Source organism: Lotus japonicus, chromosome 2 (genome assembly GCF_012489685.1).
Source record: "Lotus japonicus ecotype B-129 chromosome 2, LjGifu_v1.2".
Taxonomy (NCBI): domain Eukaryota; kingdom Viridiplantae; phylum Streptophyta; class Magnoliopsida; order Fabales; family Fabaceae; genus Lotus; species Lotus japonicus.
The window spans coordinates 79,280,508-79,301,551 of record NC_080042.1 but is presented as its reverse complement, the minus strand read 5'-3'; the positions used below and the strand labels follow the sequence as shown (position 1 = coordinate 79,301,551).

Genomic DNA, 21,044 nt, shown 5'->3' with positions numbered 1-21,044 from the left:
AGCATTTGCATATTTACTGCCGAGTCGGTCCTCGATGTTATAATTTCGGTTCAAAATTGTTTATCCTCTTTTTTTTTAAATACTTTTTGAATTAACTTTTTGAATAATTGCATTGAAGGGAAAGATTCATGTAATACAAATGACACTGCATCATAAAAATTCAATGGTTGAAAAGGCATCAAGTTTCTTGACAGAATATCTATCATATTCTTAGGAGTAATCCACTTGTTCAGTCCCTGAACTTGAACTCGCTTTTTAATTTAGTTCTCAAACAAACATCCATAAAAGTAGTTGTCATTAGTAGTGGCTTAAAGAGTTGAGGGAAATGTGAAAGTGAGAGCACCAATATATGAGTGAAACGGAGGTGCAGGCATATCAAAGGGGAAGATAGTGCCTTCTTGCAACATCTAAAGCGGATTTTGTTACTTGGGGAAGAAGGTCCTTTGCCTGACATCAAATACATCCAAAACCTAGGAAAGACACTAGTCCATGTCAAGAAGGGTGGGCTTTCAATAAGTGACAGGTGGAACTCGACATGGTGAAGATTCCTTTGTGAAAATAAAGTTTGGATGGAAGGGTGGTGAAGTTGGAGATGGGGTATCAAGGCACTAAAAGATTATGTTTATGCATTGTTGGTATGTTTTAATATTTGTAGTTTTGATCTCTAAGTAAGTGTAGATGTTAAAGTTGGTGTCAGTTTTGTTGTAGGAAAAAGATTGCTATCCTTACCTATTAAATATGCCATGTAATACAAATGTAATAAAATGAAATTACTTTTGGCGTTGTTGGTTTTGTTAAATTTCAAAATGCATTTTAACCAACTGAGAGAGCAAAAAAAAAAAGCATTTTAACCACTTTCTTGCAATGGAATAAAACTGAAGTTAGGTAATAAAAAAAGTTCTTAGACATGAGCCACAACATTCTCTGCTAAGTATGATGATCCAAATTGCTGTGAATTGTGCAAGTCTTCATCAATAATATCAATACACCAATTTGGTCAAGGTACTATCATAATCATTATCTGCTAAGTATTTCCTCTTCTTTTTCTAAATGACAAGCAAATGAAAAACAAATTCATTGCACTAATTCGGGTAAGGTAGTGTCATGATAAAGCTTTTTATGTTCAAAATAACCTAAGCATCTGGAGCACAGGGTGGAAAGTGGTAACACGGGTACTAATTCACTTTTGCATGCAGTAACAAAATTGTACCGCAAAGGGCAAATTCCATTAAAATATTCATTATTTCAGAGACAATAACACATGACATGAAGACAATGATAGAGTAACATATCTTTTAATCAACAAACGCCTATGCATAGTTTAAAAACTCGACTCGGACCGGTCGGTCCGACCGGTTGGACCGGGACTCGGTCACCTGACCGGTCCGAGCCTCTTAACAGATCGGTTAAGCAATCAGCTCGCTGTGAACCGGCTTGACTCGGCCGGTTCGCCGATTGAACCGGTGACTCGGTCAGTTTTCGGTCAGACCGACCAGTCACTTTTTTTAATTTTTTTTTTAAATTAGTTGTTAATGGGTCAGCATGTGAGGCCCAATATTTTTTTTTTGAAATAAGGCCAAATAATTAGACTAGAGCTGGCTAATTATTATATAATATAGTGGGCCTTTCATTATTTATTTTTTTAAATACTGTTAACAACAGATTTTTGTTACAGTGGGCCTTTTTTTTTAAATTATTCTGACAACAGTTTTGTTTTTGTTGTTGATAAAAGTAGAAAAAACGTGAAATATGTTTAAATTGTGTTGCAAGGAGGATTCGAGCACGGGACCATAAGGGGAAAAAGAGAAACCTTTACCACTAGACCATGATATTGTTTGATTATATCACGCGTTTTTTAAAATTTATACCTTAACTTCAAATTGCAATGGATATTTTTTAGAATATTTGAATATAGACCGAGTCAAGCAGTCCACCCGTTGACCCAGTGGTCCGACCAGTGACTCATTGACTCAGTACCTCAACCGAGTCGACCATCGAGCCGAGTCTTAAAACACTGCGCCTATGCTACGCTTGATCTACACTGAGGGTGGAAAACATGGATAACGTGAAGGGTGGGAGAAAAGTTCATGAACTACTTTTCATGAGTTTTGTTTGGGCTAAATTGAAAAGACATCTCAATTTTGGAAACTAAATATCGCAAAATTAATTTACTTTGTTCTAGGTTGAGATTTCATAAAAATTCAAGTAACTTTCCTTTTTCCGAAGTATCCTCACAGTCGGCCGTAATAAAACTAATCCTCCAGAACTCTGAGTTCATGTTAAGATGAATTAACATCCGATAAATATGAAAGCATATAACATGATTCATATTTTTTAAGGTTACCTAATTCACAAAAGGTCTTGCTTGTTTGTATATTTATTAGAAGTATAATATAAAATTATTGATCGTTTTCATGCAACAACTTACTCGCTTTTGGAATAGTTAGTAGATGACATTGTTTCAAAAGCCTCTATATTTAAACATGTGGTTTGAATTTAAAAGTTGAATTTGAACACAAAAGTTTGTGTCCTCATTAGAAATTATAAGTTTATGGTTTACATTGCCCTCACTTAAAAATTAAATAAAAGCCATATATAGAGAGATTGTGTGTAGAATGGTGCATTGACCTTTGAGGTAAAACCTATATGAATAAGCTAAATAAGTGAACCCCATTTCCCTCTTTCACTCCTGATTTAGACAAAACGTCTAATACTTGTAGCACCGTGCTGTTTGGCAACAAATTATCATAGATAATGGACGATAAGCAAGTTAGGTCCTACTGAATAATTTTTAGCGTGTATAACTATAATATCAAGATTTCCTAACTATAGTATATATATAGTGCATAATACAGATGCTTGACATACAGTTTTGACCGACATTCATTTGACATACGACTTAGCGATAGTAGTTTTCAGTTAAAAATCCTCACCAAGTTGTATGTCTGATTAATTAGTGTTGCGGTAGGACTGTATGTCTACCCATCAGTAGTCTTTCCTGTTTTTGGCCTTATCATGTGACTAATTATTAGTGTGTGGCATTTATAAGGTACAATAATTATTATACATGTTACACTAAACCTCCTTAAACAGTTGCAGTCTTTGATGTTGAAGTACATTGTGCTAGATTCGCTCTGTGACTACCACTGACACATTTAGAGAAGCTGCAGATATGTGTATATACACGCATGCATGAAATGGAAGTTCATTTGATACTACAATACACACTAGAAAAATTTAAGAATCAACATCACAAGCACTAAGCTGAAAATGCACTAGTTAACTATTATTTATCATAAGACTACTGAAATTAACTAACAGCTCATGACTACAATATGTTAGCTAGGACTTAACTCAATTAGGATTAATTTTCATCAACTCCACTTCATTTTAAAATTAAAACATCTAATTGATAAAACTCAAAACCCATTATTGTTGTTGCCACTAACATTCTGATCTTGTTGCTGATGGAAATGGTGTTGTTGTTGATGTTGATGGTGGTGGTGGTGGTACCCTGCAGGCATGGAACTGCTGCTCTCACCTATTTCAAGTTCAGGCCTATACACCTCCTCCTCATCTAACTCTTCCTTCGCCACTTTCTGCATTCCCATGAATTCCAATGGCCTTTGTTGTGATGGCAGAACATGTGACTGTGGTGGTTGTGTTGGTGGTGGTAGATGAGGCGGGACGACCGAGGGGAGTTTAGAGAGCAGTGCCTCAAGGCTGCTCATGGAGGGTGTTATCTTCAGTGGAAGGTTGTAATGCTCATTGTATAACTCAGCTGGTGGAGCAAGATTTCCTTGGAAATGCCACTGTTCTGGTGGTCCATACCCTTCTACCTTGTAAGGGTATGCAGAAGATGAAGGGTGTGGTAACAGCACCCCTGGGATGCTCTCAATGTAGCTGAACTTTTTCCTCAATAGAACCACATAGCTCAAGTCTTCAATCACCTTGAGTATGCCATGGACAAACAAAATAAAGTTATATCAGTGTGTAAATTGTTAAAAGGAAAATGATATGTAGACATTTGTACTCATACTGCATACATCCAACATACACTCAGAGTCAGGTAAGAAAAGAAGAGATATTGTGAAAAATGAGGTGTCTGTTATGTGTTTGTATGTTCAAGTTTGTTGATTTGTTAAATTATTTCTTGCACAAGTTGTAACGTGTTTGTGAATGTTTGAGAGTGAGAGAGAAGGGAGAAGAGAGAACCTTGTGTACGGCTCCTAATTGAACAACACCCTCTCTAACAGCAATGAGGGCTATGGTCTGCAAGATATGTAATTGAATCAAATAAAGAAAGAAAGGAGAGATCCTGTATGAAAGGCACATATGAATTGTCATCATACCTTTATACCAGACAAGAACTGTGCTTCCCATGTCCTAGGGTGCTGTAAAATATATATAATTAATGAGGACACTTCTCTTATACTCTCTTTTGGGAAGCATAAATAAATTAACATGAAATCATGATTATTTCTCACATCAATGACTTCAGATTATGTTAGCAATCAAATTTGGAATTTAATGTGTAAGCATAAGCAAGAATGGGGGGTTTTTCTTACTGAGTCTGCTGAATTGTGCCATGCTGACAAGAAGTTGATTTCTTGATCATTAGGTTCTTTATATATCCACTTGTGACTGTGATCTGCAGCCACTTTTCCTATCAAACTGTTCCATGAAATCTAATTAACAACCTCTTTGATTTTTGGTCATGTATCTTCCTAGAACAAAATATAAGGAATGTAATTAAGTAATATATTATTTAGATTAGATGCATACCCTTCACCATAGTTATAGATCTCATGAGACATCTTGAAGAAGAGCTCAGGTTGCAGACCTTGGTAGGGCTGGAACTCACAGTTCCCATAAACAGATGAGGTAGGACAATCACCAGAGTTAACTTCAGGTGCTGCTGAGGCAGCAAAATTGCAGAACCCATCTTCCCAGACCAATATCCTACATGCACATTCATAACAGCAAACTGTTAATTAATTGACAAGTGAAACATATTTTCCACTATTGAGGTTAGTTAAACTCTGAAAACATTACCAATTCCTTCTGTTTCCTCTTGATCTATCATAAGCCCCTTGTCCTTCCCACCTATAAGCAAGATTGAAAAATCAGCAAATGTAATAACATGGAAATGTGTTTTTATAAAGTTATAATTAATATATGTGTGATGTTTGTGCCTAGTGCTAAAAATCTCATTCCATGGACATTTTGAGGTAGAATTGATTGGTCTTAATTTTGCTTTCCTTACTTGGGTGGAGGGTAGTTTCTAGGCAAGATCCTCCAGAAGACTGCATAGACCCACTGAGAATTTTCATGGATGCACAAACTTCTGAGAGTGTGTTGAAGGAGATGGGTAACAGCCAATGGAGTGAGATGTTCTTCCATCAAATCCTCACAATCAATTATAGGATAGGAGCTACTTGATATCTTCTCTTCCTTTGTACCCTCTTACTCTTTACCTAGCTATGTTTAAGTGGGGAACTGCAACATCCTATCCTCCTTTATATAAGCACACACCAACAAGGAAATCTCACATTTATACCTTTATTTTCTCTCTCTATTCACACATTATATGTAATGATACTCAAACATTCAAACAGTACAAATACTTAAGTGACACTTAATTTTCTTTTCTTTGTCTTTCTTATTATATATCATGTTTATTACTTCTCTATTTTCTTTTTTTTTATTTTATTTAAGTGTCTATTAGGTATCTGTACTATATATATATATGTAGATTTCCCATTTTTCTAACATTAGGAGGGGGGAGAGAAGGGGTGAAGTAAATGAATCATATACTTTTCAATTTTACCCAAAATATATTTATTGAGGCCCCACCAACTCCGTTCCACAAGTGCCTCATTTTTCAATAACCAACCTCATCACCCAAATTCATGAATCATCTATCAGCAGCAAAGGCCAAACATAATATATATTATATGATGATGAGGCTTCAAGTTCAATAACACAGCATGATTTATGAGTTACGTAGCTCCATGACTTTGATGACACTTATCTTCCTAACTTTTCTCCTGAATATAATGCTCCTGCAGCAGCATCTTACCACATTTATATATTTTTATATTTTCATTACATTTTCCATTGCTTACCGTTCTGTTCCCTGACACTACTCTTAGGTATCAGCTGCAACCAAGTACTCATCATTCCAGTCCGAGGCAAGCTTTTTGAACCATATAGTACCACATCTAATGAAATTTAGCACCTTATAATTAACTTATATAGACTTTTTATTATTATTTATAAAAAAAAAATCAGTTGTCTGCTACATGAAGCTCTACATAATGGTGGCAGGTTCCAACAAAGCAGTTGGTAGATGAATTTCTTACACATTTAGTCGATCTCTTGACGGCGTGTATACAAAAACTAGTTTGTTAGGAGAGGTTTACACAATTAATGTAATTTCTGTGTCTCAAAATGATTAATCTCGTGAGTGTCGACTAGTATAATACTAATAGAAATGATAACGGTGACATGATATGCCTTAGTAGAAACGAAATATCAACATCAAACACTGTTTAGTACTATTGCATCACAGTAGCCATCAGGAAATAATAGCTGATTTATGGGTATTAGGGCAGAAAGTTCACTACTATACTAAATAAGCATCAAAACCTTTCACTTCATTTTTATATGTATATTTTACATGCTGCAATGTGTCAGACATATCTGCTAATCTTTTTTCAACCCAGAAACAGAAAGACCTCAGTTAATTATTATTTTCTAAACCTAAACAAGAGAACATGGATTAATCTTAATCTCAACTTCAGACCGTAATTTGTTCCAGGTAAAAGAGTTGAAAACTTCTTGATTCAAAAGATGTAATTGGCTACTGGATGTTAAAAGTTAAAATTATATGTTACTCCTCAACACTTAAGGGATGGAATTTTTTTCCTTTTCTGATTCTCATTCTATCATCTCTAGCTTTTCACCTTCTCTTCATATACAAATTAAATTAAGGGTAAGTTTAGATTCAAATTGAGGTCAACTTGAAAGCAAATTCGATCCAAAAAAGTAATATGTTTCTTTCACGGTTGCTGAATTAGAATTCGTACTTTTTCATTGAAGATGTCACCTAATGTTTGTGAAAAAACCAAATGCACACTAAATGGAAAAATTTACTCCAAGTCTCCTTTTTTTCTTGTAACAAAAGTATATATTGTACCTAAAGTTTGAGACTTCAAGTTGAAAGCAACACATCACACAAAAGTATTGGTACCATTCTTGGCACACATAAAATGACACTAGCTATAATGCAACCATAACCTGGTGAACATATTTTTCCAACTGAAATCATGATGAAATACAGAAAATAGAAGTTTTCAACAATAATATTTGAAAAAACTCCACCACCTCTCTCTCTCTCTCTGAATAGTTTGGTATCTCCTTTCTTTCCACCTGCTGCACTTGCATCTCTGTTGAATCTGTAACTTACATAATGACTAAAAGGAGAACTCATTACTTTTATTTCCTCACTCTCAGTCTGACACACCAGAAAAGCTTCACAGGTCATTATGCTCTCTCCTATGATCCCTTTGACCATACCATCCATTAACAAGAATGTGAGAAACAATTGCTATAGCAACCTAGCCATTAATGATTTTAGATCACCTAATAACTCCACCACTTATTTCCTTCATTTCTTGACAGTGACACACATTGCTGTCTCCATGATTTCCCAAATGGATTCTTCTTCCTCCTGTGACGACTCATGTAATGTACAACAACAATGCTAGCTTTTGTGTCCGTGTGAGTGAGAAAGATCATGAGAAGAGAAGAGAAAAGGGGAGGGCTGGTGACTTGGTGTGATTAAGGGCTTAAAAAAGTGTACTGTACATATATAACACATGATGTACGATGGTAAGGTAGAGAAAGTTACTTAGCAGTATAGTAGAGAGTTGGGGACAGACTCTGAAAACAGTGATGTCAGCTAAAGGAAAGTGCTGGGAGCTACCAAACAATTCAATGAGCCTTTGGATTTTATTGAACCTGCTGATGCCTCCACCGGACTTTAATATATGCATATTTTTGTTTCTTTTCACAATCTTAAAATGGGAAATTTGATGCCATTAAAGCTCCTGCTATACTCGAGGTTTAGAGATGAGTTAGACGCGTTTTGTAAATTTAATATATATATGAATATACTCTGCACTTTTATAAAAGATTGATTCTACTGCTCGAACTTTTAATGATAAAATTATATAGTAAAAACCTTATTGTTGCGCCGAAACTAACATCAAAAGGAATTTTATATTTGGTGAGGGAATGGGAGCGAAGGAAGTTTGGTATGGCACAAGAGTCTTGGTCAAGGAACAGGTGTTGAAACTGAAAGGATGCCGATGCCCCATCCCTTTCTTCAAAGTGGAATCTCTGCACTTCCCATCCTAATTCCCAATATCTATGTATGCATGTCCCATTTCATATTATATTAAATTCAAAACACCAAACAATTAATTAATTTGGAAAAAATTGAATGCATGATTTTCATAATGTGTCTTAGAAGCATATAAATTATTAATTAGCAGACAACAAAACATATAGGATCTAGTAATGCATACTTCTAAGCAGGCAAAGAAATTTCCTCTCCACCTCACAATATATATATATATATATATATGCTATAGAATATATGTAGGTATGGGAGAAAAGAGTGTAATTAGATATTGTTTTGGAATGTTTGGTGGCATATATATTTATAGGTTATAGTTAATGGCTATAGGGTTAGGTATACCCTGGCCCCTTTTTTGTCTTAACAGAAGCAGACACATAAACCTCTTGCCTCACTCACTTGGCTTCGTACCTTAATTGGCTATCCGTGATGTCTATCTATAACTAAATTTCAGTGTTTTTTGAAGTGGTGGAATTTCTTATCCCTTAACTAACTCATTTGTTTCTACACTTGAAGTATATCAATACAAATTTTTTCTCACATTTCCCAACAGTATAAAAAATATTATGTGTTATTGATTTATTTTTGCTCAAATACAGACGAGTCTCACACATGTACCCAAATTTATATCATTATATGTAATGTTAAGGATGCAATTAGATTGGCATTAAGGTTCAGAATTTATCTTTATTTATTGAGTGTATAAGGTTTCTTAGAACATGTTTGGATCCATAGTAAACATCCAAGAATCAATTTTCTTTGTTTACTTACTTCGAGTGAGGTTTCGAGGTGGCGTTAAAGTCAAGAGTTTGAGTACAATTTGTCTTTTGGGAAATCCTGCAAAGATATTTCTGTCTGCTGGCTTCTCAAATTATGGGAATGGGGTTGGGATCAACAAGATGAGTATGCGAAATATTAATCTTTTTATATGTTCAAGTTGGGCTATACCTTCAGATTCGTGACATTCTGCTTTAGGTACATATAGTGTCTGTAATTTTGTTTTCTTTGACTAGGATGTTTATTTTGTTTTCTCTTATAATTTGGGTTATGTTAATTTTACCCCAAAAATTAACTTAGAGATAAATTTGACTATATTTTTAGTTGGTGTTGGTGTTCTATTTGGCCTAAAAGGTTATCAGGCCTAATAATCGTCCAAAGCAGCCCAAAGAATCTACAATTAAGCGAACTCCACAATAGCCAATCTAAATGATCAGAAGCGAGTTTTATCTTATCTAGTTCATGATCGAGCAAACTCAAGCCAACACACGCAAGGTTGTTCACATGCAACCATTATCTTAGACGAAGGCTTATAGAAAGACCTCATTATGGCACAACACCTTAGATACGACCCTAACCACGCTATAAATAATTGTTTGTTCGTTCATTTACATTATTACATACTTCTTTGCTAACTCATTGTTTTTCTATCATTTTGAGTTTTTCTCTAAAGGCTCACATACTGATTGGAGCGCCGAAGTCTCTCTGTAGGTACCTCCCACTCCGTGTCAAGCATCTAATTAGCTTGCGAGGTTTTCTTATCAACCCTTCCTTTCAAATTGTTTATTAAAAAATTTACTATAGGTAGATATCTAAGTGGTAATATATATTTGGCAATGGGGCTGGAATGAGTTCTTTCATAGCATCCCGAGGATAGAAGGTTAAATTCTACTCTGCTGCTGCTGATTGAGATCGTCCTATCTCATTCATGTCCATGTGGAGGAAGATCGGATTTGCTCTTTCCAATAGCAAGTGCGAAGAATGGACCTCGTTGCTAAAGGAAGAAAGAGGAAGACGAACATAGAAAGAGGTTAAGGTAAGAGTCCATATGATGTCTTAATCCATTAACGGCTTGGGAAGGTTGTGGTGAAGATAATCAATTTTCATCAATAACCATTTCAGCTTTGTAGCTGGAATAAAGATTCGAGAAGCTTTCGTGCATCTGGAAGCTCCATTAACATGATGTTCTACAGTTGCTTCACAACATTGGGATACAATCATAAAGATCTAATTCTATTAATGACTAATTTAACTAGTTTTATTGGAGAAAAGATAGCCCAATGGGCTACACGAAACTTAGAGCGACTCTTGAAACGGAAGAAATCAACATGACTATTGTTGTTTGCTTCTTGGTGCAATATACACATGATTATTGTTTTTTATACTTCATTCGTTTGTTTTTATTTTTTTTTTATAGTAACCAAACCAAAAATTTCACGTCCTAGAAATGTAGTTAAAGTAGTAGTTGTCAATATTAATTTGTTTTAAAATTTGTATTAACTTTTCAAAATTAGCCCAACTCACTTTTCTTAATTTCTATACATCAGTAATGAATTGTATAGTAGAAAGAGATAGAAACTTCAATTAAATGAGGGTAATTTTGCTCAAAAGTAATTAACGCACTATAAATTTTAAGTTGTTTCTTATAAAAAGACAAAAATGCACATTTTATTTGGTTCTTATAAAAAGATTTGAAAAAATAGTTTATTTTGTGGTTAGTATATGCATTTACATAGGAGAAAAATCCAAACTTTGTTGCTGAAAAAAGTTATACATTATCATTAAAGTTTGATAGTTTTTGTAACATATGACTACTGGATCTTCTGTTTAGTATACTTTCTCCGATATTATATCTACCAATAACTATGATGTTAGGTGGATGTGAATGTGAGAACAAACATATGATATATATCCTTTATTAATTTTGTTTTAGTTGTTGTAGTTACAGCCAACAAATATTGGTGGAAAGCTGTAAACATACAAAGTGGAAAGCACCCCATCGTGAAGGGTGATCGAGCTGGATATCACGATTTACACCTTTTAATGGATCATAATCGACAAAGGGTAGGGTACCTTAAATATGAAAAAAATATAAAAAACGTTATGGTTTTTTAGTACATCAGTAAATATAAACTTTAGTAACTACTCCGTCCCTTTCTTAATATAGCTCATTATCTGAGTTTTTTTTTCTTCATTTAACTGCCATTTTTTTAGTTTCAACAAAGTATTATACTCTTATCTTAGTAGATTCTTAATGACGAAATGAAAATTGAAGAGTTATTAAAAACTTAAAATTAATTAATAAAAGAGATAAAAAAGAATCTTAGGAAGTTAAAAGTAACAGAATACAAAACTATTAAGAGATATATAAGAATAGAGAGAGTGTTAATGGAGATTGGTTAACATTCGAGATAGAACACATACCATGATCAACATGTATAAATGCATGTATGCAACATGTTTTGCTTTTTTTCCACCAAAAATATAATTAAGAGGGGTTGTCTAAATGACCTATGTGAAAGTTTGGGTTAAATAACTCATCATCTAATCACATTGAAGATATGTGAGTTGAAATTTCTTTACTTTATTTATTAATTTATTTCCAACTCACTTATCTCCAATGTGATTGGATGATGGGTTACTTAACCCAAACTTTCACATGATCATTTAGACAACCCCTAATTAAGATCTTTTTAAATAAAAATTTGAGTGAGTTTGGTTCCAATTATCATCATAGGTCAAAGTATGTCATCGAATTTATATGTCGCTTACATGAGTACTTAAAGATGACTCACTAGCTAGCACAACCCTTACATTAAATATGTCAGTATTTCATAAATTATATGGTATCTTTTTAGTCCCTGAATTGTTTTTTGTTAATTGAAAAAGCTTAAGTTTTACCTGCAATAGCTAAAGTTTATACATGCAATGCATTTTATAAGGGTTCGCAATGACACATTTTGTAGGGTTAAAATACACTACTGATGCACAAAATAAACACCACAAATTAAATAAATGACGGTGATCATAACTTCACTTATTTTACTAATGTAGAGACTGAAAATTAAGATTTTTTTTGGAGTGACAAATTCAATTCACCTCAATTTTTCAAGGCTAAAAACATATTTAACATCGAAAATTGTCTAAATCTGAGTAATTTTATATAAAATTATTTAACTCAAAAATTATTTACTATTTATAAATAATCTAGTTCATTAGACTTTGATAAAGTTACTAATTTCAAATAAAAAGTTACCCTGGACTAGTGATTTTCTTAACCTCTTAACCCTCATAATATTTTAATCACAAATTTTTAATTTGGTGTAGATGGGGTGAGGGAAATATGATGGTCAAACCCTTGAAAAATTAAAGTCTGCGACTTGGTAGTTATTCCAATAGAGAAAACTTCCAAAGCATCACGTGAAGCATCGGATTGCAAGTCACAATCTTGGCCAAGAAAAGCTTTGCCTACCCACTAAAATACTACTATAGTATAGCCATCCACAACCCACAGGAAAAAAGGCAATTCGAAATCAGAGCCAATTCCCTATGTCACTACTCTTCAATTAACCTTGTAGATAACTTGGTCTCTCTTTTATATAAATGAATTTATTTTTTTTGCAATGTTGGCCACTAAAAAAGTACATAAAGTACGTACACACACATATATGTCCAATATGAAGGGTTGCAATTCAAAATGTGAAGCTTCAATCTGTGCCATTCAACCCATCATGACAACACCATTTGATAAAAAAGAAAAACCCTTTCTGCTCGTGTTAGTCAAACAGAAAGTGATTGATCAAGCCTTTCAGGACACATAACAAGTAGCGATCGATCACTAGCCTACTGAATCAAAAGCTAATGGAATAATGATCATGCTCATGATAAAAGTCTTCCTTCCTTGCAGTTAATGTGATACAGATATATTCAACTAATTATTTGAAAAAAAACTCCTCTTCACCTTCATAGCTATATAGCACTATTATTAATAGCTATGAGTTGTTATAGGCAGACATACGGATTTTGGGGTCATACATGCATATTAGCAGCAATTTTTAACGGTTAAAAATCGTCGCTAATGCGTACGTATGATGTATATGCTTGCAAAATCTGTATGTCTATACACAATATATATAATCTGACCCATCATTGTCCCATTTGTTGGACAGCTAGGACAGAACTAGTTGGATTATAAATAAGTCAGGTCCACTTCTAGGCTGTAATTTTAACCTTTAACCAAAACACGTTTACTTGTTCCATCCCTATGAAACATATGCTGCCGCCACCCAGCATTCTTTCAAATAATTCACTTGCGCGCATGTCAAAATTATTAGTTTACACTCAACATTTTTTATTAATATTACTATTAGGTTTGAGGTTTGGAAACACAGGTAATGATGATTGAATGATAATTGACTATATATTAAACTAGCCTAATATAATTGAGGTCTTGATTTGTCATATGAGCAAAGTTGACAACAAATTTTACTAATGATTTGATGAAGAATAGAGTAGGATGGAAATAAATGATTACAATTCATGGGGGTGGGGTTGGGAGGATGATGATAGCTTCTTTAGCCAACAGGGAACTGAAAAGGACTAACAATGATAGAGAGATGGAATAGGCATCTAGTGCAGTGGTTGAGGACAACATGACTGAGATATGTGGGGTACCAATAGATAAAGACATTTGATCATTCACATATATAAAGTGCCCTCTTTCCCCTTTACTCTCTGGAAACGGGTGTGCTGTGTTGCATATTTGTTCAAAATATGAGAGTGATAGTTTACACATATATCCATATATGTATATAGAATTTTGTCTATTATAAAAGTTCTCTTAATTATGATGAAACTCAAGATTAGTATTAGGGATGGCAATTTCTACCTGAATATGGGGATTCCCGTGGGGACTGACCCGTTTGGGCCCCGATTTTGGGGAATTTTTCCCTGTGGGGATGGGGACAAAAATTCCCCCGAGATAAATTTGGGGATGGGGTGGGGATCACCCTCCCCGCCCCGCGGAATCCCCACCCTGTATACATAGGTAAAAAATCAATAATACCCTTAATAGTAAATTAAATGTTATTTGAACTTCATTATATATTTTCATAGAACTTGACATGTTCCATTCTCATTTGTGATTTTCATATTTAACTATTTGTAGTCCACGTGGAAATTTAAGTATTTTTATATTTAATTTAGTTTTATTTTATTTTTAATGTTGTGTTAATGGTCTCCATGGAGATCTGCGGGGACCCGTGGGAATTGGGGATGGGGAGAAAATTCACTCCGCCATGGGGATGGGGAGTGGGGATGGGGACATGAAAGAGACGCGGGATGGGGACGGGGGAGGCACTCCCCGCCCCCGCCCCTCGCGGGTGCCATCCCTAATTAGTATGCATTACATATGCATATGCTTGTAAATGTCATTACTAATTTAAGATTGGCAGTTTTTTTTTTATATTTTTTAAGAAGAGCTACATTTCATTTTCTAAAAATACCATATAGTCTTTTTTTACATAAAAGGTATTTGACTGGCCCGACCCAACCAATAACTTGATTTATCTTTATGCATGTCAAATTAAAAAGTCATTTATTTTCGAACAACACATGAATTGATTGATTAAAAAGAAGCAAACAATCAAACATATTATAAATGTTGAGTTCTCACGCAGTATCAACAACTGTCCATAAAGGAACTTCCTATTTCATCATTGCTTTGCCAAAACATCTGCAAAAGCATTAGCTTCCCTGTACACATGATTTAATTATGTACGCACAACAGTTTACTTCCTTGCACAAGATATCATTCAAATTTAGCATGTGTTTTAGGGTGCCCACTATGGTGGACAATTATTTTTCTGGTCCACCGATGCACCATGATTGTACACTGTTAGATCTGAAATTTTTGAAATATTCTTTAATTTAATGGTTGGGATTGAATTATGACAAAAAGGATAAAATTGTAAATTAGACAACCCCTCCTCTCCTTTTTTTCATCTGGTTCACTATTTTCTTTTCCCTGCTTCTGGTGCTTCTCCGCCGTCGGCCATGCCACCGCCGGCCACCTCACCGTCGTCACCCCTTGACCCCTCAGCTAGCAGCATTACGGCGCGTTCCAGTTCTGCCATGGAGTGCGATGGAGGAAGGTTGAAGCTTTTATGGGTTTTTAATCGAAGCTTGAGTTCCAGAAACCATAGCCCTTCTTCCTCTCTTGAGCATGGCAGATTTTGGTGATCAATTTTCGGTGATTGCAGATCTAGATTTGTTGGGTATTTCAAGTTCAAACAGTGGTCTTAAAAAATCTGGTTTTTCCCCTTCTATAAATCTGAAGCTCCTCATCATAGCTGGAGCTGGTACCTCTCTCTAACCCTATCTTTCTCACACAGTCGCATGTCCTCTTCATGATTTCACAATTTTATCAACTATGTTATGCTTATCTGATTTGATTTCACTATCTTCGTTCCTGGAGGTTACACCATCTGACCTTTTTTTATTTCTTTTCAATTTTTCTATTTTGTTGGCTTCTTATTCAGTCATTGTGATGAGGGAGGAAAGAAAGATGGAAGCTTTCTTGTGTCTTCAACAAAAAATCTAAAGGAAAATCACAAGAGAAAGAAGAGAGTGGAAGGGTCGTGAAGCATTTTTGTAGCTTCCCTTTCTCACAAGGTGTTTCTAGAATTGGACAAATGTCAAATAGATATATACACAAACACCATTGGATATTTTTCAGAGCATTGGTCAAGCTTGTACGTATTGAAAATCTGATGTTAGCTAGTGGATTGTCACAAGGGTGAAGGAGAGAGGAAGGAGACGAAGTTGAAGATTCAGACTGGGCTGGAAGAGAGTGGGAGAAAGAAGGTGAGAAAATGACAAAGTCCAAAATATCTCTTATGCAATGTTTGTAATACCCTTGGTGCACCGGTGGACCAAAATAATAAAGGTCCACCTAGTGGGCACCGTGTTTTAGTTTCCAATGTCTATTAATTATAATTCTTATTGCAACACCCAACAACAAGAGAATAATCACTTTCTATATAACTATATTCCTGAAATTGACCTCCCCTTTTAAAGATAAGGCCCAACCGAGAACTCTGAACCACTTGAGTTCGAAGGGATTATGTTGTCATCCTTGAATGTCAAACACATCTATTTGACAAATGAGCATATAAAGGTAATAATCAAGGGTAATGTTAATGTAATGTTTTAATTCTTCTTTATTGATATAATTAAGACTAATAAGTAATGGGCTATCGAAAAATGCACGCTCACTTACAGTGTGAGAGATCAGAGTTAGAGCCGTGTTGGCTCTATCTCAGTTTCTTGGAGTTCTTGACGTGAACAAGTATCAAATTAAGATTAAGATGATGTCATTTTTCATGTCAAAAATTAAATAATTTGCTTTCCTTTTAAGCAGATAAATAAAATAGCTTTACATAATGGATGGCACATGGGGGGGTATGGCCAAAATGTAGCTGAAAGATTGGAACATATGACGATGGGGGAACATATTTATTCAGAGCATTCTCACTCTTTCTCAAAGTGCTCATTGAAAGAAGAAGAATAAAAAAGAATTATTAATTTTCTGTTCATGGATTGAAAACGCATCAGGCCCATTAAAATTCTTGAGTTCCAAATTGGTGATGATGATGATGCCAATGTATGTTGACGTTTACGTGATAAAACATGGTACATGCTACGGAGTTATGTGAGATTGGGGTACGTACCCTGAGAATTCAGATGCATATCCAATTAGGCTGTAAAGTCAGTGGGCCATGGCCCAAAAACAGTCCTGGCCCCACCCCATCCCTGACGATACCACATTTTGTATGTCCCTATAAATGGGCCCCCATGGAACTATTATGCACTGTTTGGTGACGATCAAAATTGTTACAAACACAGTGCAAACCATCAAGAAAAGGAAAAATAGTGGTAGATTATTAGATTCCTTAAGTAAGTTCTCGAATTAAAATTTTATGTATTTATTAAGAGAGTTAGCTGGAATGAAATTATTAAAATGTCGATGTTATCGGTTCGAATAAAACTATCCCTTATGGAAATGTATGTGATAAAACCAAATAATGTAATATTAGTATTTATGAATTGAAAAAAGTAAAATGAATAAAAACCTCCCCTGTGCAAAAAGCTGCTCTCTGCTTAGTTAGAAAACAAAACGAGAAAAACAATAATATCCTCTTCCATGATTGTAAATTGAAATGCATGCAACTTGCTTAAATATCTTGAGTACAATACAAATTTAAGGATCACATTAAAAACAAGCCTGGTCTCAAACCTTGTTGAATAGAGGAGTGCTAGGTTGAGATTTATATGGTTCCATTAAATGAGAAGTGAAGCTTATAATTTAATGGATAATTGAATATTACAAAAAATTTAACCAATAAAAAAGAGAGTGACGTGACTTAGATTTCACTGCATTCTATAAAAAATGAATAATCTCTCGCTACATAAAATTTGCCATATAGTGACGGGAGCAAACCGTTGATAAATAATAAAATACCATATAACCCAAAAAACACACTGATAGATTTTTTTTTCACTATACCGACAATTTTTTATCATCCGTAAGAATAATACAATCAAATCATTTGCACTACCACGGTTAGTATATAATTTATAGTGACAGAAATGCATCCATCTCTTGCAAATATATTGATTAAATTTTTTTTGGGTAGATAATATATTGAATAAAATGGAAAAAAAGTTTTGGTTATTGATTTAATTAAAGAAAACTGATTTCAATTAGACTATTCATTCCCTAAGGAAGAACTCTAGCCTTCTTCCATCAATATTTTTGGATCAATTTTTAGTTGTATTAGAATCACTTCTTCACGACTAAAGCTATTACTAGTAATTGCTTCTCAAAACTAGTTAACCTCAAGTTCATAACTCAATGAATTTCCAATTATGTACGATAAAGATAGTTAGAGTGGTTCTATTATCTGCTTCCATATAAGAATGATTAAATGAATTGGGGCCAACAGACTAGCCGCTTAACTTGTCACTTTTAGCAGGTTAGACCGGAGTTTCCTACCAACCAACTAGATGTGTCAAAATGGGCTAGACTAGCCCGACTAAAAATCTGAGCTCGACTACCAAAACTCAAGCTCAACCTAATGGTCCTAATGGTATGAATCAGTTTGACCAAAATTTGACTAGCCATATGAGATTGTCTAGACTTGTCACTTTTAGCAGGTTAGACCGGAGTTTCCTACCAACCAACTAGATGTGTCAAAATGGGCTAGACTAGCCCGACTAAAAATCTGAGCTCGACTACCAAAACTCAAGCTCAACCTAATGGTCCTAATGGTATGAATCAGTTTGACCAAAATTTGACTAGCCATATGAGATTGTCTAGTCTGCAAGCTCATATGGCTAGTCGAGCTCAACCTAGTTGGTTGGTATAATCAGATTGTCTTACTTTGATTTTTTCATCAATTTAAATAAATTTACTTTCTAAATTTTTATCTGTTTGGTGAGTATATAAGTGCGTTAATCCGATAGCCCCCACCATAAACGAGGTATGCTGAATTTTCCAACCTGCATCTCAAAGATGAGTCAATCGATCCAACGTGTTTTTGTGGGGTGGCACGGGACAATGCGCGGAGCAAGCTTGTTTGGCCACTTTTTCTTCCATAACCCATAAAAATGTTTTGGCTAATTTAGAGGGACTCTCCTCGAGGTTTTCTATAGACTTTAAGTCACAAATACGTGATCATCGAGCCTTTATATACAAGTTTAATCATTTAATTATTTAAGCATTACTCATTATGCAAATTTCGAGTTCTTCTTAGACTCTAATATTCTCTCTTTGCTCTTTTACTAACTTCTGCTAAGTGTCTCTATATCGTGTTAGAAAAGCCTTCCAATGCCGCGCACCACCCCTAGAGACGAAAAAGCACCATCAATTTCAATTATGGAAGAACACCAATTATGCTCTCATAAAAAGAAATCATTTAATTAATTTTCAGAATTTTCTTAAAACATGAGTTATACTATTCCGGGCATTTCAGAACCACTAGATATATAGCATTGAAATTGGGCATAATTGATAGTGTTATGGATGGTGGTATCCAGGGATGGAAACACAAGGTTAGGCCAACATCAAAGAGAAATGTCCCACATAGTACTATTCCTTTCCCTTCTTTTTCCTTCCTCCTTCCTTTACATGCTGCAGCAGAGTCAGTGCAAGGGGCAAAAAGAGAGAGACGTACATGGTACTAGGAGCCAATGGGTTGCACTGAGCAGTCACTGTCCCTCTCTCTGCAACTCACAAATGGTGAATGAAAGATGGTGTTAGTAGAAGAACAGGTACTTATATTAAAGGACCATCACCAAACCAAACCATCCCTGTAGAGGGAAGGCAAGGGACACAAACGCAAGCATCTTCACATTTTATGGTCCCCCTTCCATGTGACTTCCACGTGATCTTATCGACACGTGTCACGTGCCCTTTAGTAAATAGGAAAAAAAACCTGCATCCATATATCCACCAAACTTGTGTTTTTGTTCAAGAATTCCACTGCAAATCTTAAATTACAGCATCTTCTAATATTGGCCACCCACCAAGGTGCCCGTACCATCCCATCATTTCCATGATTGGTTGTTATAAGTCAAATCTTCCCCACCTTAACCACAAATCTTCAAGCCTTCCACCACCCCCTCAACTTTCATCTAAAAAGGCTAAAAGAAACTTGGGCCTGTTTATTTTGCTTTTGATGGTCCTATAATGTTTAAGAAACTCGTGAAATTGGCATTGCCTCACTTTCTGCCTTTCTAGTTTGTGATTCATAATGTCACACATGGGAAGGGAAAAAATATGCATGTTATCAAATCAAACTTTGCATGTTACTACACCTCAATGAACTTCCCTTGGAAATTTAAGTGTCAGTGGTAAGTCTTATATGAGTCGCAATTGGTGTACATCATTTATGTTGAGAGGTCTCTGGTTCAAAGTTCAGGATAGCTTAGCTATGGAAACTTCTTAACTGAGTCATATATGTGATACCAATTTCAGTTTTTGACAAATATAATTTGGAGTTTTTATTTTTTTCAAAAAGTTCACTTTGAAATTTGGGGTGGTAAAAACTCTCCCACAAACTACGACCGATTTCCGTAAACGTTGCCTACTAATCATTTTCAATCTCATATTAGTTAACATTGTTTTAATTTAAGACGATATGTGTGTGCATACCCATATACTTTACGCTTTAATCTTAAGTTTTGAGTCAAGATGTAATGTCAAATTATTATATTCTCGTCTTGAAGTAGATTTTTCCCTCTTCTTGAACTTCCCATCATACTCTAACCATGGTAGTGCAAATAATTTGATTGGGTTGAGTATTTGTGGTGTGGTTAATGGCCTTGCACTACTTGGCTGCCGCTTGAGGGGGTGTCGTTGGGAGATGGGCTAGTGCCACTCGACAGGTTGAAGAGGGGTCCCTTCATGCCATATCAGAATGATTCAATATGTAGTTCTGCACGCCGGTTCACTTAAGAGTTATTTGCGTTTAAAGCGTGTACAATGCACATAACCACATATCATGTGCTTAAATTCAATTTTTTATCAAAAAAATTAAGGGCGGCAATAATTGAACTGACCACTTATTCATAGAGGCTCTAATACCATATCAACCAATCAATTATCCCATAACTTTAACAATTGAGTATACAATATTATCATTTCTAACACGCTCATACTATAACACTTTCCTGGATTTATCGGGAGATATGAACCAAAATCTTAGCAGAGGCTCAGGCATATTCCAAAGCAGCACTGGATCTGATTATGTCAGGAGCTACTTAGCATCAATCACCATGT

General features: G+C 35.0%; 1 protein-coding gene and 1 long non-coding RNA gene across 2 annotated transcripts; one reads left to right on the top strand and one right to left on the bottom strand.

The window, feature by feature from the left end:
• Positions 1–3,154: 3,154 nt before the first annotated feature.
• LOC130739986 (protein RICE SALT SENSITIVE 3) lies at positions 3,155–5,527 on the bottom strand. Its single transcript, XM_057592463.1, has 7 exons — positions 5,267–5,527; positions 5,056–5,106; positions 4,786–4,962; positions 4,569–4,674; positions 4,353–4,394; positions 4,216–4,272; positions 3,155–3,950 (listed from the first exon to the last, which is right to left on the bottom strand). The coding sequence occupies exons 1-7, from the start codon at positions 5,401–5,403 to the stop codon at positions 3,420–3,422; spliced, it is 1,101 nt and encodes a 366-aa protein (XP_057448446.1). The 5' UTR covers positions 5,404–5,527; the 3' UTR covers positions 3,155–3,419.
• Positions 5,528–14,850: 9,323 nt separating this feature from the next.
• LOC130735737 (uncharacterized) lies at positions 14,851–16,210 on the top strand. The gene is made up of 2 exons (XR_009018550.1): positions 14,851–15,561; positions 15,742–16,210. It is a non-coding gene; the product is annotated as an uncharacterized LOC130735737 (long non-coding RNA).
• Positions 16,211–21,044: the final 4,834 nt, after the last annotated feature.